This window comes from Panthera tigris, chromosome A2 (assembly GCF_018350195.1).
Source record: "Panthera tigris isolate Pti1 chromosome A2, P.tigris_Pti1_mat1.1, whole genome shotgun sequence".
NCBI classification, from domain to species: Eukaryota; Metazoa; Chordata; class Mammalia; order Carnivora; family Felidae; genus Panthera; species Panthera tigris.
The window spans coordinates 161,837,326-161,859,931 of NC_056661.1; the positions used below are offsets into that span (position 1 = coordinate 161,837,326).

The 22,606-nt window shown below is 59.5% G+C and overlaps 1 protein-coding gene across 4 annotated transcripts in view; it reads right to left on the reverse strand.

Moving 5' to 3' along the window:
* SMARCD3 (SWI/SNF related, matrix associated, actin dependent regulator of chromatin, subfamily d, member 3) overlaps positions 1-22,288 on the reverse strand; it is a 29,976-nt gene extending 7,688 nt beyond the window's left edge. The window contains exons 1-2 of one of the 4 annotated variants that reach the window (XM_042975589.1): positions 22,222-22,288; positions 20,225-20,365 (exon numbers count right to left, since the gene is read on the reverse strand). In XM_042975589.1, coding sequence (XP_042831523.1) covers positions 20,225-20,263 — 39 coding nt within the window. In that variant the 5' untranslated portion in view covers positions 20,264-20,365; positions 22,222-22,288. Of the gene's footprint in view, positions 1-1,419; positions 1,873-20,224; positions 20,366-22,221 lie in introns of those variants that run through there. The other 3 variants (XM_042975595.1, XM_042975580.1, XM_042975611.1) reach the window with 3 other exon arrangements.
* Between the last annotated feature and the right edge of the window lie 318 nt (positions 22,289-22,606).

A 22,606-nucleotide genomic window follows, 5' to 3' on the forward strand; every position in this document is an offset into this window, starting at 1 on the left:
CATATCTCCAGAGTGGGTGGCCCAGAATGGAGCCTAGGCCCAGCCCCACCAGCATAGATGGACTACAGGGACTCACAGCCACCCAAGAACTGAAGCTCTAAGTTGGCCAAATAAAAAAATCCACATGTATATCCCCTCTCTCTCCTGGATGGGCCTTTTTTAAAGGGACTCCCCCGAGCAGCAAGACTGGACTGGCACTCAGCTGAGAGACACAGGCCCCCCTGGGAAGTTGCCCCAGGGATCTCTGGGACTGGAGGACAGGCGGCCCCAGCGAAACCCCCTTCACCCAATCAGCTGCTCTCCCATTCTTCAAGGCCAGCGATACTTGCTGATCTGCTGAAGAGGCCCTGAGAGGGAAACTTCCAGAGCCCCCAGAGGGCTGCACTAGCTACCAGGGCCACCCAACAAAGGGCCAAGACCCTAGGGACTCTGGCCTTCCTCACTGAGAATGTGCCTTCTTTCGGATCACAACCAAATTTGGCCATAGGCAACCTGACTGACTCCTCTGTACCCAACTCCAACCCAACCCCGGTAGCCATCCCAAGTCTTACAGCCCCTGCCTCTCCCATTCCACCGCCCTCCACATAGCTCCCAACCTGGCTCCTGCTGCCTCAGCCTGAGGTCCCATCCCTCAGGTCACCCTGGGCTCCCTCAGGTTCCCTGTGTGCCTTCCAAGTCGGCTGGTGGCAGGACCGTGCTGGCCCGCCCCTTTGGTCTCTAGGCCTCACATCCCTGACTCCAGCCCTTCCTTCACACCTTTGAGGCATTAAGGACATGAGCTTCTGGTGGCTGAGTCTGCCAAGGGGGTCCTCAGACCCCTTAACTTGGGGTCTGTCCCTAGAGAGGGTCTCTCTCTGACCCCCGTGGGCAGAGGCCAACCAGCAAAGCCCCAGAGCCCTCCTGCCAGGATGCAGAGGTTGTTCAGCTAGAGAGCTTCCCGCTCACGGTGCCTCCAGGGTCACCTGCTCCTTGCTCTCGGAGACACAGAGAGACACTGTCCCAACGGATGGGCAGACAACCCAGCCTACCAGATGCCATGTCCCCCACCCCCACCCGGGGGGGGGGCAGGGGAACACCTGGGCCCACCAGGCAGAGAACCGAAGACAACACGTCTGGTACGGAGGGGACACCCCCCCACACTTGGGGGGGGGGACAGTCCCCAAGTCCCACCCCCAGCCCCTGACAAGGACCCATGCAAACGCCTCCCGTCCCCGCCCGGGCACCCATCCCCGGCCCGCCGCCTGACGACGTGTTCGAGTGCCAGGGCGCCGGCACAGTCCCGGGGCTGGGCCGCGGGGCCGCGGCGCCCCTGCCGGAGGGGTGGGAGAGCGGGAGCCCCCTCCCGGCCCCTCCCGATCATCCCTCCATTCAGCCCGAGCCAGCTCGCTCACCCTCCCCCGCTAACTTTCCCCCACTCACCACCCCATGGACCAGAAACTCAAAAAGTTTGCTTTTCGTGGCTTTGCGCGCCCCTCCGGCAACTTCGTCCGCGGCCATCGGGGTGGGCTCAGCGGCTCCTCTCACTCTCTCTCTCTCTTCCTCTTTCTTTCCCTTTTCTGCCTTTTTTTTTCCTCCAACTCTCCCCTCTGAGTCCTGCTGGGCTCTCTCACACTTCTACTCGAGCGGAGTGGGGAGGGGGCCCCTTCAGGGCTGCCCTGACGGCCCACGGCCCACGCCGCCGCCGCCCGCCCGCCGCCGCCGCCGCCGCCGCCGCGGCTGCCGCATTCCTGCACTGATAAGACAGAAATAGTCCGGCGGCCCGGGGTCTGCCTGTTGACTCGGCGGGGACAGAAACGCCTGCCTTTCCAACCCTCGCTGTCCAAACAGCGCAGATAAGCGGCGAGGCACGCCGGCAAGCCCGGCTCGCGGGCGCTGGGCAGCGGCACTGCAGCCCGAGGCCGCCCGAGGGCCCGCGGGGAGGCGGCGCGGGGAGGGGACGCGAGGGGAGGTGGCGGGGGGCTCGCCGGCCACCCGGGCTCTCGCCACAAATAGTTTCTCGGTTAGGGAATTCGCCGGCACGGCCAGGCAGGGAACAGTCAGTTCCAACTTTCCCCCAAGTGGCTCCTGCTGCATTTCTGAGGCCCTTTCCCCAGAGACCTGGCAGGCCAAGTAGGGAAACATTCGCTGGAAGGAATCCGGGGGTGGGGGGGGGGGGGGGGGAGAGACCGGAGCCCGGAGGAGGCCTTCCTCCTGCACCAGGCCGTCAGTGGTGGGTGTGCCCGGGGAGGCGGTGTCCCCTCGCGTCCACAGATGTGTGCGCCCTTGTCTCGCCCGCTGTGTGTGTGTGTCTGCACCCTTGTGTGGGCACGGCTCGGTGGCTGTGGGTGTGATTGTTTATGTGCGTGCACAGACAAACGCCTTCTCTGTGTGCCTCCCTCCTCGGGAGCCTCTGGTGCGTGTGCGCGCTTGTGGGTGCGTGTGTGGCAGGACATGGCCTGTGCCTTCCAGCTCCGTGTGAGTCTATTTCTGGGGATGTGAGTCTTTGTTTGTCTCTATGTGAGAAAGCGAGGGCAATGGGGGAAGGATTTCGGAAAAGGGAGGTGGATGGGACTCATGAGAACAGGAAGAGAGAATGAGAGGGGAGGCTAGGAGCTGGGGTGGGTGCTTGGGTGGATGGGCAGAGAGAACGAGGCGAGGTGGGCCTCGTGGCTTTGGAATGGGGCATGAGGTGGGGGTAGGGGACCCAGAGGCGCTGGGGCTACTGGGTATGGCAGGGCCAGCCTCCAGGCCCCAAAGAAAGCCCGGGGAGTGTGGGATTCTGAGGGAGCCCTAGAAGAGGCAGTGTGGAGGGAGCTGGCAGTCCCTGGGGCGAAGGAGGGACAGGAAACAGGAGGGACAAATCCTGAGCTCACCAGGCTGGGAACCACAGCACCACCCTTGCCCCCAAAGGCCACGCCCCTCTCTCCTCCTTCTGGAGAAAGAGCCCAAGGGCTTTGGGACGACAGTGGGTCAAGTTTATGTGCCTCTAGGGGCTGCACTGCCAGAAGCCAGGTGAGGGCAGGGAAATGCGGGGGGGGGGGGGGGGGAATTTGTTGGACAACTTATTTGATGTTACACCCTAAAGACCCAGAATTACACTCGGGGATCCTCAACCCCTTCAAAATGCCTTCAGAGGTCAGACGAAGAACCAAGGGAGTGTTCTGCCCGGAGAGCCCTTTTGCCTGCAGCCTGATTTCCTAGGACCCTGGTTGTGCTCCTGCCTGTCACTGTCCACTCAGGTGCCCACTGTCAATCTCCTGAAAGGCCAGAGTGGTCCAGGATAACCTTCCTTTACCGCTGGCTTAACAAGGGACCTAGATATCCCCTTCCTACCAAATCTCTACCCAGCTTCCCCCATAGACTCACCAGTCTGTCCACTAACGTCCAAAACCCCTCACTCATTCCCATTTCTAAGCCTCTGCTCCCACACTGTTCTTTTGCCCAGAATCCCTCTACTGCTCCTCTGCCTGTCCAGATCACATTCATCCTTTAAAGCTGAGCATGGGCCCCACCTCCTCCAGGAAGCCTTCCCTAGTTCCACTCCTGCGCACCAACCTTTCTCTTCTTTGAATGCCCATTGCCACCGATGCTATGCTGTGAATTGGCACCTGCCTGACCAGCGTCTGAGACGGTAGGTTTGGCTTCCCAAATGTGGTCCCCTGACATCAGGATCCAGTCTTTACGTCCTGCTACCTTCCCCCATGCTGGGACACAGGGGCTCACGATCAAATGCCTGCTAACTCTTGCAACCACCCGAAGCCCAGTGGGCCAGTGAACGGAGCTCACACTCTGCCACCTACCTGAAGGTGTGAGCCTCCATGGGCACCCCCACCCACTGTGGGTGCTTCCCGCACGGGCATGTGAGACCCCAGACCTTAGAGGTTCTGGGGGACTGGGGCAGGGGCAGTCACCTTTAGGCTCTGTGTAAAGCTCAGAGTTCTCAACTCTCAGAGAGGCCTTCTGGGGCAAGAAGATAGCAAAGAGGCTGACAGGCACCCCAGCTCGGGCAGCTAAGTTTGAGGGGGATATGAAGGACAGAGGGAATGCCCAGCATTGGGGAGGGGACTGGTCTTGGTGGTGGGGGAGACTGCAGGAGGTGGTCAGACCAAGGGCCCTGGTGGTACCCAAGAAGTGGTGAGTGTCACCCAAGTCCAAAGATGACTCCCTCCTGAGCCACCCCAGCACCGGCCCCGGCTCCCCCAGCCGCTTCGCTGGGAGACACCCTTATGCCAGCACAGACAGCAGATACATAATGCATACAGGCCCCTCGGGCCACACACATGAGTGCAAACGCTGGAGGGACAAGGAACCACACGGATTTGCACGCACAGGCACATCTTGACCTCCTCCCAGCCCACTCACAAGATGTGATTGCCCAGGCGCGGGCCAGCGGGCACGTTGGCCTACTGCTTTTACGGAGGCGACCCTAGGTGTGCGGACCCGGGGCGGGGAGCCTTCAGACCAGACAGCAGAGGCGCAGGTGTGGGTGCCCGGAGCCCCGACTCGCATCTCACAAAGGCCAGGATCCCCAGCTGCTCAGCCCCAGAAGAGCGCTCAGCAGCGCCACGGCCACAGCCACAGCCTCTGGCCCGGCCCGGGGGAGGTGGAGGCCCCGGGAGAGCCCCGATTCCAGCTGGCAGGGGGCCTTCCTCCCAGCCCAACCGGGCCCCTAGCGCCGGCCCGACCGGCCCAGGCCGTGCTCCGGGCAGACCGTGCGCGTGTCCGGGCAGAGGGCGGCCGCCCTGCGGCGCGGAGCCGGAGTCCCCCCTGCCGTCCCCCCATCTCTCCTTCCCTCCGAAGCACCACCAGCACCAAATGGCAAAGCGCCTCTCCCCGCTCAGGGAGAGATGCGCCGCGGCCGGCGGGACGGGCTCGGCGGCCCCCCTCCACCGCGCCGGAGCGGAGGGCGGCCGGGCGCGGGGGGCACGTCCCGGCCCGCGGCCGCCCGCCCTCGCCCTCGCCCGCCCCGGGCCCGGGCAGCGGCGGGAGCCGGACGGGAGCCGGCCCGGGCATGCGCACTGCGGCCTCCCTCCCGGTGAAGGTCAGCCCAGGGCCTGGCTGCAGGACTCGGTGGCGGCGGGGGAGGCGGAGGAGGGAGGAGGGATGCAGCGGAGAGACTTAACTCCTTCCCTGCAGGAAGATGGGCAGCGAGGCTGAGGCCGGAGCCCGCTGGTCCCACCCTCCCCGCCTTCGGTGGAAGTCCTGTTACGGGGACCCGGCTCTGGGGGGAGGGGGAGGAGGGGCCGGGGAGGGAGGATGGAAGAAGGAGGCTAGGAGGAGAGGAGGGGAGCTGGGAAGGGGAGAGGGAGGAAGGCGAGGGAGGAACAAAGGAAATCAGACTGAAGGGAGAGACCTCTTTCTGCTGCCCCCTTTTCTGTATACCCCCAGCAATATTACCCTCACTGATTGGGGCATGAGCCTGCGGGTGTGTGTGTGTGTGTGTGTGTGTGTGTGTGTGTGTGTGAGAGAGAGAGAGAGAGAGACAGACAGACAGACAGACAGACGGAAAGTGCCCACCTGGAGCTCTCAGGCTAAGGACCTCTGATCTCTGTGTTCTGGCCCATTGCTAACCAGCTCCCACCTTCTCCTCTGGTCACTAAACCCAGGACATGCAGGGGTCCCAGAGGGGGCTCTGACCCAGCCTACCTGCCTGGCCTCAATCCCGGGCCCCCAAGGAACCCCTGCTAGACCTTGGGGCCAGGCCCAGTCCCCAGAGACGGGTGGAGGGGAGCCTGCACCTTAACCCCCCACCTCTGGTGAGGAACTTCTCCCAGCCAGCAGACCGGACAGGGGCGGACCAGGCCCGGGATGTCTCGTGGCACGATCCTCCTCCTCCAGGCTGCCCCCACTACTCTTCCCAGGCCAGAGCAGCGCTGGGTGCCTCTCCCTTTGTGCGAGAATGTTTCTGTGGCTGGACACCCCCTGCTACTATCAAGGGGGCCCTCTGTCTCTTTGTGTGACTTTGCCTTTCCGTGTCAGTTTTGCAAACACACGCAAGAAAGACAAATATGATAGAAAGAAGCAAAAAACATAACACACAAAAAAAACAAAGATAAACGAGGACACCAAGATAATTGTGTGACCTTGGGCAAGTTGTTCTACCTCCCTGCCCCTCAGCTTTCTCGGGGGTAAAAGGAGGGGCGTAGGCAGGTGATTCCTAGGGCCTTCCTGCCCTGAAATCCAAGGATTCTGTAAGACAGAGACAGGAACCAAGGCAGACCAGGCGGGAAGGAGAGGGAGACAGAAACAGAGAGAAATAGGCCCACACCATTTAACCAAAGGTGTTAACCCGAGGTGAGACCTGGTCCTTGTCACTCACACTGCCATTGAGCCTTTACCACTGTGCAGTCAGCCTCCTGGGAGCAGGGCAAGGCCTTGCCCGGGTCCCCAGGGTCCTGCTCAGTTAGCAGGTGTACGAGAAAGGTAAGTGGCATGATTGAGTCCTTCCTCTCTTGTTACGCGGGGGGGTTTCGTCAGTCTAATGGGGTGCTCTGCGGCCCCCTCTCTGACCCCCACCTACACCTCACACACGATAACTGCAAACATCAGCATGTTGAAACTGCCGGCCACAGGAGGGGTGGAGAGATGGGTCACGGGGCCTGAGCACCCACCAGCCCAGAAGGGAGGCACATTTTGGATCTGTGACAGCTTTGCACTCTCCCCTCACGACCGACCGCCATAAATTGGTCCCTTGGGGCCATCCACGCCCAACAGCTTATAGCACTATGCAAAAAACAACACAAAAAAACAAACAAACAAACAAAAAAAAACGAGCCACACTGGCCTGCTCTCCATCTTGGGGAGGATGGGGAGGTATCTATACAGGATCCTGAGGTGTGCTGTAACTCCCCTGCAGCCTAGCGGGTGCCACATGGGGCCAGCTCTGCCTGGTGAGGTGGTAGGGAGGTGCATCCTCACTCCCCAGCCAGCTCCCTCCGGACCAACACTGGCCTGTCTAGCAGATTCAGGGGCAAAAACAAGGGATTCATGTTCTCGGGACTCGCAGGCTGTTAAGACTCCAGGTAGTGGCGAGCCTTTCCGGCCTCCTGAGCTGCCTATCCCAGCCAGGGCCTGGGAACGCACCCATCCCACTGTGCCCTCTGCCTGGCCGAAGCCATCACTCCTGCCCTGTTCACACCCCCATGGCTCCCAGGCTCCTGCCCTCCTTTTCCTTGGCAGACAAGAGCCCCATCCCAGCACCTCTGACTCCTCTCCTCGCTCTCCTGGAACTCAGTGCTTCCTCATGACCCCAGTGTCAGGACAGTCTCCTGGTGGCTTAATGTCCTGCCCTTACCCCCCCCCCCCCCCCGGCCGGAGGAGCTTCTGAGGCCTCAGCTACTACTCTGCCCAGGTGGTCAGAGGGATTTCTGCGAACCGCTGCATTTTGCAGTCTAGGATGTCACCTGAGTGAAGAAAACTGAGTAGAATAAAACAAAAACAAAAACAAAAAACTTCATGTCCTTAAAGAATTTTTCAGGGAAATTAAACCAAATGCCACCGTGCACGGACTGTGTAGATAAAACATGCCTAGAAGCCACACGCAGACCTGGTCTCCCAGGTATCTTCAACTCCATTAGGAGTCAAGGGTGGGCCGTGCAGGGACTGAGGGGGCTGAGAAAGCCATGCCCTCCCCTCCTCACACGACACTCTGTCTCTCCCATGGTCTGCCTTGAGTGCACCTGCCTTCCTGCCATGATGTGTTCTCCCTGCTCGTGTCAGGCACCACAGAAGGCCCCAGACTCCCCTCACCGGTACCCTCAGCTGCATAAGGCTCTGTGTAGCCCCTCTTCTCCCAGTTCCCGACCTGAACCCTTCCACTGCGCGGTCTGTCACAGATAAAACTTTCCAATACACTTGGCCGCTTCTGTGAACATCGCCTTTGCTTTCTTGTAACAGAAGCCCTCCAGGACCCACTCCCCCCCAAACTGCCACTGTGGTGGCAGAATTTTTCCCAGAGCACCCCTACCACTGGCCTCGGGGTGGGTAGGGACCCTCCTTGCCCCTCGCAGCTGCTTCCAGAGCCCTGGCTCTGCATCTGCCCCACGTCTGGTGCCCATTTCTCGAGGGCTCTAGCCCCTGGCTCGCTGTCCCTCCCTGACACTCGGAGACACTCACGGACTCTGTCCTGTTCTTGCTGCTTTCTGGGGATCTTCACGGGGGGTCTTTCCACACCTCTGGTCTCTCGCTCCGTGGCCACCTCTCCTCTGGAAATTCTCCACCCTCCCTCAGCCACCTGTTCCAGGGTCACCTCCTGGGTCTGGTCACTCCGGTGGCCCCTCACCCCCTTATCAGTCCGAAGCAGCTCACTCTGACTGCCACCCTGTCTCCTTCCAGCTCACTCTGCCCAGCTCCCTGATGCCCAAAGCCCGTGACTCCACTGGAACCGCTGGTCCATTTCTCTGACCTGCACCCCTCATCACAATGAGACTGCTACATATGATCCTTTTTTTTTTTTTAAATGATAAAACACATAACATAAAATTTACCATTTTAACATCCTTTGCACATACATATTCTTGACTCTCTTACTTAAGTGTTCGGTCCAGTTTTGCCAACTCCTCCCCTGTTCCCGGGACCTGAAAGTGGCTGGAGAAAGACACACAGCCACCCTGACCGGGTCTCGCTGTCAGTTCAGGAGCACCAACTTCACCTGGCCTCCTGCTGCCCAGCCATCCCCCTGTCCCTCGTCCACGCACACCCCTTCCCACTCCGCTTCCTACACGAGTCTCCACATCTTCTCCCCTCCAACCTCCAGCTCCTCCCCGCTCCTGCTCCCAGTTGAGGCCCTGGCTTCTCACCTCACGGAGACACAGAAGCTTCTAAAGAACTTTCACCTAGCCACCTCAGGGCATGCTTCCAGTCAGTTAAAGCATCCAACTTTGGCTCAGGGCAGGATCTCATAGTTTGTGAGTTCGATCCCCGCAGCAGGCTCTCTGCTGTCAGCGCCCTCCCTCTGCCCCGACCCCGCTCATGCTTTCTCTCTCTCTGTGTCTCAAAAATAAACACTGGGGCATCTGGGTGGCTCGGTCGGTTGAGCGTCCGACTCTTGGTTTCCACTCGGGTCATGATGTTGTGGTTTGTGGGTTCGGGCCCCACACTGGGCTCTGCGCTGACCATGCGGAGCCTGCTTGGGATGCTCTCCCTCTCTCTGCCCCTGCCATGCTCGTGCTGTCTCTGTCTCTCTCAAAATACAGAAAATAATAAATAAATAAATAAGCATTAAAACAATAATAAATTTTTAAAAATTTTAAAACCAGGAGATGGTCTTTGAGGCTGGTCTATGATCAAGGATTTCATAGTCCAAGCTAGACCCAGCCTCTCTCGTGACCCCACACAGGGTACCCTCTTTACTCTTGGGCTTGAATAGCTGTGGAGATGGCTGAGAGGCCTCATGAACACTTACCAGAGAGTGGGCAGAAGGGAGGAAAGGGAAGGAGTGGTCTCAGAACCTTCTTGGTGCCCACGCCTCGCTTCCAGGAGGATCCTTTGTAATTAAGGCCAGCTGGTGCCCAGCCCACCCATATAATGAACCCCCTCCGGGTAGCCCCTCAGCCAGCCCTGATGCCCTTGCCCTTGCTCCCAGATCTGGGCTTTTGTTTTGGCCATTGCCACCTAGTCTGTCCTGGGACAGGGCTGGGACAGGGAGGCCTTACTGCCCTACCCATTGTCCCCGTTCTTCGGGGGTCCCGTCCTCCCCCAGGCCCTGAACCCACTGCCCTGGGTGGGGTCTCTGCAGGCACCAAAGTGTGATCACTCTGAGCTTAGACCCAAGAACAGGGCTTCTCAGCCTTAGCACCATTGACATTTGGGGCTGGATGATTCTTTATCGTGGGGGCCGTCTCATGTATCATACGATGTCAGTAGCATCCCTGGCCTCTATCCAATAAATTCTAAAAGCACTCCCCCCGCCCCCCTCCAGTGCAACAAACAAAAATACCTCCCAACATCGGCCTTCGTCCCTGGAGGGTGAAGTTGCCCCGGGGTTGAGAAGCCGTGCTCTTGAGCTGGATGGTCTTGGGTTCACACTCAGCTCAGCCACTGGGTGGCCGTAACTTTGTACAGGTTACTCGACCCGTCTGAGCTCCATTTTCCCTGTCTTGAAGACAGGGAGCCCTACGCCTGACTCACCGGTAGATGTGAGGATTCAGACGAGGTCGTGTTACGAGCAGAATTCAGCACGGCGCCTGCCACAGAGGACACACTTAACAAGTAATCGCTGCCATTACTGGATTCCTGATGCTAAGCTGGCCCGAGCCTGCGGGGCTTGGCTGCCTCTGCTCTGCCTTATCTCTGGGTCCTAGCGGTCCTGCTGTCGAACAGCCCCCAGTTGGGAGAGTAGTGAAAACAGGGAGCCCCCACAGCCCCCCAGCTGTGGGACCGTCCCACATACCATGGAGGGTACCTCTGAGGAGTCAGCCAGGCAATTATTCACAGTGGCTAATTCTGGTGGCTCTGGGAGCCCGTGAAGAGTCTGGGTTCCACCCAAACCACCGGAAGCTTCCTTGAGCACAGAAAGTGGCATTAGTCTGCAGGGTGGGTCTTACACGGGAAGCCTGTGTGTGCAGCCCAGAAACTTGGTAAAGGGCTGCAGGAAAGGAGGGCAGGGAAACATTCTGAAGCCACCAGACGGAGCAAAGCACCTGCATTGACACCTAAGAAGAATTCTACGGGAGACCACCGGGCCAGGAGAAGCTGAGGTTTAAGAGCTGCCAAGGGAAGCATCTGGAAGAAAAGCAGGGAGGGCCGCCTCGCACGCCTGTTCCCTTCCTCGTCTGCCGTCCTGCCGCTCACTTGGCGGGCATCTCCTGTGTGACTGTTCAGTGCAAAGGGCGGCTCAGCCACACAATAGACACTAGACGCAGCCTCGGCCCTCGGGACACAAGGAGGACTGGCCCGGGGCTGGAGGGGCTGCCGGCATCCATATGGTGAGAAGCTCACGTCCACCCCTGCACGCAGGGCAGCGGCCACTCTGGCAAGGGGTCGGGGGTGTGCAGGAGCAGCACGCCCCACGCCAGAGCCCTGGGCTTCCTTACGGGGAAGAGAGGCATTCAGCTCCCACCAGCTGGCCCTGCAGAGGGGCCGTGGCTCGCAGGTGGCTGGCCTGTGGCAGGGGCGGGGAAGCCAGCAGCAGCAGCCATGCCCGAGGGTGATCCTGGTCCTGGCGGAGGGGGCCGTGGAGCCAGCTGTGGGTTGCGCCAGTGAGTGCCTGCAGTACCTGCGGGGACAAGGGGCTCGAGGCCCCCTTTGGCTCTGCCCGTCCCCACGCGAGGAAAGCTAGAGCCAGGCGAGGAGCTGACGTCCCGGTGGCCACGGGGCCCGATGGATTACACCTTGGCTCCTCCTGCGGTGGGCACGACCCTGGGTCACCACCCGGATGCTCTGGCTACCTAGAGCTCATCTTCTTTCTCTTCCATGAGACGCAGCTCCAAACTCTGAAGGCAGCCCTCGCGGTCCCCTCCCCCCGGGCACAAGTTGAGTTGTGTCTCCCCCAGCAGAACTCATTTGCTGGAGTCCTAATCCTCCCACCTTCAGAATATGTTCTTATTGGGCGATGGGGTCTTTACGGAGGTAATCAAGTTAAAATGGGGTCATTAGGGTGACCCTAATCCAGTATGACTGGTGTCATAAAATGGGGGAAACTGGGACACGGGGACAGATACACACAGAGGGAAGACTGACGCAGGGGAGACAGCCATCTGTAAGCCGAGGAGCGAGGCCCGGGCCAGATCTTCCCTCACGGCCTCAGAAGGACCCGAAACCCTATTGACGCCTGGATCTCAACATCCCGCCTCCAGAAAATACGTTTCCATTGTTTAAGCCGCCCAGCCCGGTACTTTGTTACAGCCTAGGAAACGAATCCACCCCTAACACTGCTTTCAGTACTCCTGTGTGGGCCCTCCTGTGGCCTGCCTGCCAGTCCCAACTGCCACCGGTCTCTCCCCTTACGTCGCCTGGCTTGGCCGACGCCATGCAAAGCTTGGGGCTTTGCAACGTGGGGCTCGAACCTACAATCCCGAGATCAAGAGCCGCTGGCTCCACCGACGGGGCCAGCCAGGCGCCCCCCACCCCCAATTCTCTTCCTACTCTCATTGTGCCAAAGCACGTCTCCCATTCCCTGCTGGTAAAACTGCCTATTTGGACTCAAGAACAGATACTTATATTTATTCCGTCTTATAAGAATTAGCCCATTATTCTAGCTCGCGATCTTTCGAATCCCTGTTCTGTTATCCGCTGTATCTGTCATCCTGTCCAGCTGTGTGTCATTCACAAATCCCTGAACATGACCTTCCCTCTTCACCTGGGTCTGTGCTGACTATTCAGGAAAAGGACAGGCACCAGGACAAAGCCCTCTCTCCAGACAGCCTACAACCTCTGAGGCTAGTCTTCAATTGGCAGCAAATGGGCTCAATCATAGTAACATCCAGTGACGTGCCACAGTGTCACGTTGCTGGTTTAAAATCGGCCGCGGTAGGAGTATTTATGCCATGGAAATTGGCAAATAGTACAAATCAGATTTCAGCTCCCCCTTCCCACCCTGTCAGGAGCCGGTTGTTAAATATTTACCAGCACACTACTGCGTCCAGCCCACGTCTATGTGTCACGCTCCAGATATGGGGAGAGACTTTGTCAAACCCCTTCAAATGAACACGTACATCTTTACGGAGCTCCATAGCCTACAAAATAGTTCGGTATGCGTTATTTAATTTGGTTCTTTCAACATCCCAGGGAGTTAAAGGGCTGGATATTACTTATACCCATTTTATTTTATTTTTTATTTTTTTTTAATGTTTATTTTCGAGAGAGAGAGAGAGAGAGAGAGAGAGAGAGAGAAACAGAGTGCAAGGTGGGGAGGGGCAGAGAGAGAGAGGGAGACACAGAATCCGAAGCAGGCTCCAGGCTCGGAGCTGTTGGCACAGAGCCCGATGCAGGGCTCGAACTCATGAACCCTGAGATCATGACCTGAGCCGAAATCGGACGCTTAACCAACTGAGCCACTACTATACCCATTTTAAAGATGAGGAACACAAGGTTAATGACTGATTCAGAGCCAGACAGAGAACTAGTCAAAGGTGGGCTCAAACCCGCCGTGTCCTGATCTCAAGGTCGTGTTCTTTTCGGCTCACCAAATGCCCCCCACCCCCACCCCAGCCGCCACCGTTGGTTGTCAAAGTTGCCCTGAATGCCCTCACCAGCCACTGCTCTGGGCTTAAAACACAGACAAACCGTGAGGGGGATTCTACCCGTGGTCCTTCCCGTTCACAACACGTCATTGGGATCCCTGTTTCTACGTGGGGGAGAACCCTCAAGTTTTCAACAAACGTCTTTGCATTTTGCTTAAAATTCATCGTTGACAAGAGGTTGTCTAAAGTGACCGCAGCTCAATGCAATGTCTCTCAGGGTGGGACCCTCGATGGAGTTCTCAGGGCTGGAAAGCTGACTCAGGGCTCTGGGCCAGAGGGCTAGAAGAGGTACCAGGTGGGTGGTGACCGCAGGAGGGGAGCCCAGGGAGGAAGTTGAAGAGTGGGCAGGCAGACAGGTGTCTTCAACACTTTTTAAGGGGCGCCTGCGTGGCTCAGTCAGTTAAGTGTCTGACTTTGGCTCAGGTCATGATCTCACGGTTTCTGGGTTCGAGCCCCGCATCGGGCTCTGTGCTGACAGCTCACAGCCCGGGGCCTGTTTTGGATTGTGTCTCCCTCTCTCTCTCTCTCTCTCTCTCTCTGCCCCTCCTCTGCTCACGCTCTGTCTCTCAAAAATAAATAAACATTAAAAAAATTTTTAAAGACGCTCTTTAAAATCTTAAAATTGAGAGATTTCACACCAACAGCCAGATTTCCAAAATCTCTCAAAAAACTGGAAATCTGGCAACACAAGCCCACTGATGCACCGATTGTTTCTGATTGGAAACAATCAGAGAATGCTAACAGGGGCTGTCCCTTTTTGAAGAGGCAGGGTTTCTCCAATTCACCAAGCCCCCCCCCCCCAATTTTAGGGGTTGCAAACTCTAAACGCCCAGGGGCCCAGCAATTAATGTAAATGAGGGGCGGGAGCTTTGTGCACCAGGACAACTAGCCTTGACCTTGGGCCTCAGTGCTGGGCCTATAGAAAGGGCTGGCTGCTTTGCCTCCTTCAGGGTCACTGTGGTTTGGGTCACGCCACACCTCGCTGTTCCTCCCCCATGGGACGCTGCCAGGCGGACCCCACCTGGGACTCTTGCACCAACACGATGAGACTGTGTTTTAGTTTCTCACACTCTTGTGAGGACCGATCAGCTGAACCACGAAAAATCCTAAAACTTGCAAGAGGCTCTCAGTCAACACCGGTTGCTAGTATTCTGTGCTCGTGTGCTTGGCTCTCCTCTGTCCTGTGGGAGCTGCTCTGGGGTCTCAGGCGACAGAAGTGGGGGGCGGGGCTGTTGGGGGGGGTGCGGCGGGGGAGTCTGGACTGGTGGGGCTGTGGTCCACCCGAAGGGCATTTTTAAAAACGTTCATCTATTTTGAGAGAGAAAGAGCGGGGAGAGGGGCAGAGAGAGAGAGGGAGGGAGAGAATCCCAAGCAGGCTCTGTGCTGTCAGTGCAGAGCCCGATGGGGGGCTCAAACCCATGAACCAGGAAGAGTCAGTCACTGAAACAACTGAGCCACCCAGGCACCTCCCCGCAATGGGCATTTTTCGAAAGGGTATCTAAGATGGTTTTTTCTCGAAGGAAGGGGTGAGAGTAACATAGGGGTGGGGTGGCAGAGTAGGGGCTCAGAGAGGAAACTGAGGCAAGAGAAGGCAAAAGCAAAATAATGCTTCCTGCTGGGTGGGGTGTGGGATCTGGAGACCGAGCTGGAGCTGCCCTCCCCCTGCGGGGGGTAGAGGGGCCCTCCTCCAAGCCCACCCCCTTGGGCCCCTACTGTGACTTCAGCTGCTGACCCGGGAGGAAATCAGAAATCTGCTCACAGCTCGGGAGAGTCAGAGGACCACAGCACTCTCTCCTCCACCTGCCGGCTCACTTTTTTTAAATTTCCAGCTCAAAACGTTCGTAAAGGTAAAGAAGGCAGGCTTCTCAAATACGCAGACGGCATCAGGCTGGATGGAGGGTTGCTGGCTGGGAAGCCGGGCTAAGGCTAACCAGAGAACTCTGCGTCTGAGTTCAAGATACAGGAGCAGGGAGAACGGGGTTCTCAGCGGACAGGAGGAAAGGCCCAGGGGCTTCTCACTGGCTCCAGGCCTTTCTGAACCGACAGTGTAACAGCAGCGAGAATGGCCAGCTGGGCCTGGAACCAAGGGAGACATGGTCACAGGGTCTACAGAGGACACCTAGACGTGCTGGTGGGGAGGGCAGCACTGAGCATCACATTTTAACCCGGAGGGTGACAAGGGGCTCTCTGGCATTCACGGCGTTCTGGATCTTGACCCGAGTGCTCAGTACTTAGCATCCCACCGAATCTCTATAGAAGGGGAGTCAGGTCCTACCTTACAGAGGAGACACTGAGGCTCGGAGAACTAAGTGCCTCTGCCCACATCAGCCCAGCTGGCAAGGGGCAGAGCCCAGCCCCCAAGTCTGGGACGTTTGAAGAAGCCAGACCTGAACGTTCCTGACAGCAGACCCAGGGAGTGTGGACAACTGCCTCCAAAAGTCACGGAGGCAGAAAGGGGTTTATTCTCTGTAACTCCAAAGGAGAAGGCCAGGGTCACAGGCAGGAAGATTCTCCTCACTTTAAGAACCACTAAAGATGGGGGGGTGTCTGCGAGCATGGCGAGCAGGTCCTTTCGGAGACGGACTGCCCAGCTGTGGGCCAAGAGCAGCTCAGGTGTCGGCAGCTCAGGGTGGGGAGGCTGGAAAGGCCCACCCTTGCGTTGTGGGGGTGCAGAGAGGGCAGGGCTAACGGTACAAAGGGGTCTCAGGGTCATGTCAAGATCAGCGGGTCAGAGCCGCCTCCCCGCCACGTCCCCACCTCATTCATTCACAAAGTGTTTTTCTGCGTTGTGCTGAACAAGACAGATGCAGGCTGTGCCCTGAAGGAGCACTACCAGGGATCATTTAAATTTGGGGTACACGCTAGAAGATGTAAGGAGGTGGGACTTGATGCCTAATTGGGGGAAGGGGGTTGCAAGTCTCCCCGGAAGAAGTGGCATTCCAGTGGAGACTTGCAGGATGGACAGAACCAGGCAGGTGAAGGGAGCTGGAAGGGTGTTGCAGGCAAAGAGAACAGCATGTGCGAAGGCCCTGAGTGCCAGCAGGTGCCGGAAGCCCATGAAGACAGAAGACAGAAGAGATCAGGTCTGCGCTGCAGGAAGCTCTGGCCACCTTGGTGGGTTGGGGCTGGGAGGAGGGGCCCAGACTGAGCGGGGGTGGAGGGGGAAGGGGGGGTGGCGCTAACTGAGGCGTCTATCTCCGTGGTTCAGGCAGAAGACAGCAGCGGCCCCACTAGGGTGGCGACGTGAGAAATGGGTGGGCAGAATTGAGATGTGTCTAGGACATAAAATAAAATAAAATAAATAAAATAAAATAAAATAAAATAAAATAAAATAAAATAAAATGAGGTGATTGCTCCAACAGAGAGAGAAGGAAGGGGGAGGGTCAAATGTCACTCCCAGGTGAGGGCTTCAGCAATATGGCCGGCCCCACCCCCACTGTGGAGGGGACCCTGTGTTCTTGTCTTCTTGTGTTCACCAGGAAACTTCTACTCTGTTCTCCTGGAGAGAAGACTCTGGAACAATCTTACCCCTTCTCCCAGGCCTCTTCTCCTTGGGAGGGGCTCCCTGCCTGATGAGGTGGGGGCCTGACATCTACTGGACAAGCTCCTCTCCTGGATCGGGGGTGGTGACATCAGGGCCGTCCCCTGCAGCCTGTCCTTCCCTTGTGGGTGCATTCACTGGCCCGAGGGAGCCCGTCTGCACCTTCCTATGCCCTAGGTAAGCAAACCCAAGTTAGGGCGTAGGGTCCGCCCGCTACATCCAGGCCTCAGGTTCAAGCTTCCTTTTGTAGCCCGCAACAGACACGCGTGCCTCCTTCTCGGTGGGTTCGCGACCTAGGGCGTAAGGTGTGTGGCTGGTCTCACCCTGTACCCAAACTCACCTGCTGGGCATATGTGCGGAGGGAGGTCTCTGTTTTCCTGCAAGGATATTACGCTTCCCCCAAGAACGTGACTGGACTTAATTCCCGATTTTAAACAGACCTCCCCGCTGCTGGATGCTTCTCAGAAATGTTGTGACCATTAGCGTGTAACCTGAAGGTGTGCAGTGCACTTCTCCGGGTGTGCTAGCTTCGGGCTGGGATCGAGCACGATCAGCGATGTTTACATGGCGGCCCGCTGTTGTGTCGCTCTTTGCCTGGGCCCCGGGGAAACCTGCGGTATTGCTGAGGACATCGCTTAGCTCTGGTCACCCAGTGTCCCCCTCGTGCCATCATACGGGAGAGACTTCCTGGGGTCTCACGGCCCCAAATCACAGTGTCTCTGAGCCGGTGGCGTTTGGTTCTCTGGGCAGCGTGAATGACACCTGTGCTCCTGTTTTCCCACCGCGGAAGGGGCCCCAGGGCCTCATGGCTTGTGTCTCGCCCGCTAACCTTATCTGCGGCTGCAGCACATTTTCCCGCCCCTCGGGTCCCCACGTCCTGCCTTCCTCACTACGCGTGTCTTTGCAAACTGCCTCCAACCCTTTCTGGGGTGGGGTGGAACACAGGCCCACCTTCCGGCGTCCTCCTGTCCCCGCCTTTCTCCCCTCCCCACAGCATGCTGCTCCTCGCTCCGGGCCCCAGAACGTTCTTCAGTCTGGAAAGAAGGCTGACACGGGAGATGATCCAAGTGTGCAAATTCCGGGAAAGGCATGAGCGGGGACACATGCTCGTAAGACACGTTCTCGGATCTCCCGGACGTAAGTTCAGGTAACAAAGAAATGGGTTTCACAGCTTGGGAAGCAAACGAAGGAGTGGGCCTGGCTGAGGTGGGCAACTGTTCTCCCACGGGGTCCTCATCCGCGACCGGGGGTCTGCACACCCCTCACCCGCACGGGGACACCAGGGACACGGCCGTGGCCCCCACCAGGCGTCCCTCAGCTGCGCGCCCACCAGATGCGGTGATCTGAGAGGCCTCAGAATCCTGCCAAACCTGAGGGCCATTCACTCATCCTGGGTGTCTGTAACCCAGCCTTCTCTCGTGACACCTCCTCCCGGGACACCCCCTCCCGGTGACACCTCCAGCTCATTACCTCCGCCACTTAACGCTCGCTAATAACGAGCTCTCGCCTGCAATCACGCTGCCAGCGCTCGGGGCAAAGACAGCCTCCAGCTGCTTGCACGCCTGGGCTCGTGCCGACCGTGCTGTCTAGACGGTAGCACGGGGCCTGTCAGCATCCAAATGACAGCACGTGCCCAAGCCGCCAAGCGTCAAAGCCGGCTCCTTGCCTGGGACAGCACATGCTGAATGTGACTCTAAAACAAAACGCCAGAAACTTCCCACAGCACCTCCCTCCTTACCCCCTTTGTCACCTAGACAGGCTGGGACTCCCGAGTCCCTAGGAATCTCAGGGTGGACCCTCAATTCTCCTTGTGACCGGGCTGCTCCAGGACCACGTGTTGCTAGGATGTACCCAGAGCACTCAGCCTCCCACCCTCCCCCCCCACCAGCTTCTCAGGCCTCCCCTCTTCAACGGCCCATCCTTCAGGGTGATCACCTCCTTCAGGCTGGGTCTAGAACAACCCAGCTCTCTCTGTTGGAGAGCCCCGTTAGGGCTTAGCTCAGCGTACCCCAGACCAGCCATGATGTACAAGGACTCGCCACGCGGGGACCTGGCTGTGGTGTACCTCCCGGGGACCCCAGCTGCCCCCCCCCCCATCAGCCCCATCTACTAGGCAGGCCTCCACCCTCAGACAGCCTCAGACAACTTTAGAGTTGCCCCGAAAACGCACCAGGGTTCACCTTTTCTTTAGGATTCTGCATGAAAAAGCCAAGCCCTGCTAGCTGGGGGAACAGGTCCACGCTTAACACAAGGCAGTGGTTAGGTTGTGGGGCAAGGGGCAGGACCTTTGTTTGGGGGCTTGACTTTCCTGCACAGCATTGCATTTGTTTCCACAGTGACCAGCACTGGGTGACAGCACCAGGCTCCCCCGGCAGCCGGTGACAGCACCGTTCTGGGCCTGCGGCAAAGCGGGGGGGGGGGGGGGGGGGGGAAGGGGGGAGGGGAACGGGCTGCCCTGACCTTCAGAACAGCCCAGGCAGGAGAGTAAGTTCGTCCGCTGCTTCTGAGGAAGGAGGAGCTGAGGAAGGCACCCTCATTACACCCACCCCCCGGATCTCTGAAAGCCCACTTCAAATTGTTCCTTTCAAGGCCTTCCCCTCCTCACGGGCCTGAGGCCTGAGCTGTCTGCTGGGCACTTCCCTCGGGACCCCCTAAGTCCATTCCTCCTGCCGGATTATGGTTCCTGAGGGCCGGGACTAAGTCCCTAACACTCCCAGGGCCCCACGGCGCCCAGCCTGTCACAGGGGACTCCCACTGGTGAGGTGGCCAGAATGGCGGGTGGGGGCTGGGCGGGAAGGACTCAGACCAGAACCGCAGGCCTCCCGGACCAGGAGCCAGGCCAGCCTCCTCGCGCTCTGCCAAGAGGAGGCTCAAGAAGGTCCAACTCACGCGCAAGGGGCCTGGAGTCCCTGTGCGCTTGAGGCCCGCCTACTGAGGCCACGCCACAGGCTGCCGCAGCCACCCCCTCCCGCCGGGAACAAACCCCCGCCGGGGTTCTGGAAGCCGTGTAGAGGGTGGCCACCGCATGTCCGGAATTCGTTTTCTACAGCCCCGGCGTGTCGGGCAGAAGCAGGCCCCTCCCAGCTAGCAGAGAGCGTGTGTGCACACGGTGTGCATGTGCGTGCACGAGCACACACACGGCTGAGCACAGAGGAGGTGGGGCAGCGTGTCTGTGGGTGAGGAGGAAGTGAAAGAAACCAGAGCCCCAGACCACTTTCACCTGAACCAAAAGCTGGTTTCGGGCTCACTGGTTCCTGGCTCAGACTGGCTTTGAAAGGCAGGAGCGGGGAGCCAGGAAGTGAGGGCGCTCAGAAGAGGCGGCGGAAGGGTGGAAGGAGATGTCACCAGGGTCTGGGGAGTGGCCGCAGCAGTGGGAGGGGGCGACAAGAAGCACTGTCACGGGTCTGGCTCGGGGCCAAAGTGCCAAGAGGCGGCCTCGGGGTAAGACTGGAGGCCAAGAGCCAACACCTCTCAGGGGGGTCCCAGGGCTCCTGCTCCTGGGTTTGGAGGGGGCAACGCCTACCTGTACCACGGCGGGTGGGTGCTGAAGGCCTGGAGTCATAGGTGGCGGGGTCCTGCAGCGGGGGAGTCATCCAGTGCCCCCTCGGTGCCCGGGCCCAGAGCCCACTGCACCTGCAGCACCAAGGGCCATTGTGAGGAGAATCTGAAAGGAGACGGCAGTGGGAGGGGTGGCCCAGACCCTGAGCCCCAAAGGCAGAGTCCAAATGGACCTCTGAGGGCTGATGAGGGAGTCTGAGGGGGCCAGCCGGGTGGACCACAGTCTGTGACAAGGAGGTCTGAGAAAGAGAACAGGAGGTGTGCAGAAAGGGACCAGGACGGAGGTGACAGGCAAGCGGGAGCAGTGTGAGAGCAGGAAGCAGTCGGCAGAGACCAGGTTTTGCAGGACTGAGCTAGGACAGAGCAGAGCAGAGAACCCAGGCAAGACCCAGGCCCGGCAGGGGAGGCCAGTTTGGGGGACAACAGGGTGGCCACAGGCAGCGAACGGGGAGTGGGGGAGCCAGGCATCGGAGGCATAGGGCACGACCCGGAGGCCCGGATGGGACCTGGATGGCTTCTGGAGCCCAGGGACATCTGAGGGAGTCCGAGGGTGGTGGGCAGGTAGAGAAGGCCTGTTCGTGACCTGCCCGCTCTGCTCATGCTGGCCTCTCCCCGGGTGCACAGCTTTCCTGGTCCCACCCTCCTGCACAAGCAGGAAGGCCACAGGCTGGCGTCGGAACCCGCTTTGTGAACTGGAGTCCTTGAGCAGGGGGGGTGTGGGGAACGAGGAAAAGGCAGTGCTATAGGTATGGGGTCGGGGGCTTGAGAGCGGTTCAGGGTCACACGTAGGTGGTGTTGGCCAGGAGGCGACTCTGACAAGTGTGAGGAGGCAGGACAAGTCATGAGAGGAGGAAGATGCCCCTGGGAGAGAGGTTACCGGCTCAGGGCTGGGGGGAGGTGCCTTACAGGAAGGCTGAAGACAGAGGGACAGCCTGGGTGGGAGAGGGGTGTCCAGGCGGGATGCCAAGTGGAGACAGGGGAGGTGCCAGGCAGGGGAAGGAGGGGAGGTGCCAGGCAGAGGGGAAGGAGGGAAGGTGCCAGGCAGGGGGGAAGAGGGGAGGTACCAGGCAGGGGAGAGGTGGGGAGGTGCCAGGCAGGGGAGAGGTGGGGAGGTGCCAGGCAGAGGGGAAGGAGGGAAGGTGCCAGGCAGAGGAGTGGGTAGGAGGGAGAGGGTGCCAGGCAGGAGCAGGATGGCAACATGCTCGGCAGGGAGGAGGTGACAGGCGAGGGGGAGGAGTAGGTGCCAGACATGAGGGAGGAGAGGAAGGTACCAGGCAGGAGAGTGCCAGGCAAAGAGAAGGAGGGGGCATGCAGGTGGAGGGAGGATGGGAAGGAACCAGGTACAGAAGGAGGGAAAGATGCCAGGCGGGGCGGGGGGGGGGGGGAGTATTAGAGAGGAGGTAAGATGGGAGCCATGGGAGAGGTGCAAGGAAGGGGGGAGGAGGAAGAGACAGATACCCGACTCGGGGTGGGGGAGGTGCCAGGCAGGGGGAGGAAGAGAGTCAGGGGTGGGGGGAGAGATCAGGGAAGGAGGAGGGGATGACGATGCCAGGCAGGGAGGGGGAGTGCCAGGTAAGGGGAAGGCGCCAGGTAAGGGGAAGGTGCCAGGCAGGGATAAGAAGGAAGATGCCAGGCAGGGGGGGAGACCAGAGAGATGCCAGGCAGGGAGGAGAATGGGGAGAGGCCGGGGGGGGGGGGCGGTGGAGGGGGCTGTCAGACAGGGGGAGACGCCAGACAGGGGAGAGGAGGATGCCAGGCAGGGAGGAGGAGGGATGCCAGGCAGGCGGGAGCAGAGGAGATACCAGGCAGGGGGGAGGAGGGATGCCAGGCAGGGGGGAGGAGGGATGATGCCAACAGAGGCAGGACGGGTGCTGCCAGGCAGGGAAGGCGGGGGCGCCGGCGCAGCGCGGCCGGGCGGCGTCTCCGCAAGGGCCTGGGGGCCGCGCGGCGCGGGTCGCTCACCTGCTCCCCCGGGACCCCGGCCCGGAGCACAGCCGCCCGCTCCCCGCTCGGCGCTCGGCTCGGCCCGGCGCCTGCGCCGCTGCAGCCCGGAGCGGGGGAGGCGCAGGGAGCGTCTGCAAAGAGCGAGGAGCTTAATAATGAGTTAGGGATCAGAGCAGGCAGCGTCGCCCCATCCAGGCGAACGTGCGATCGCCACGCTCGCGCCCCGGCCAAGTTCATTGTGATTCTCAGCCTGTGCACAGAGGAGCCTTAGGTCTGTAGATGCACCTACGCGCCCGCGGATTGACACAGACGGTCAGCAGCCTAAGTGACGGCAGACATTACCTGCTCTGGGTCACACAGGCTCACAGACACATTTGCACACACACAAACACCTCCCTGGAAG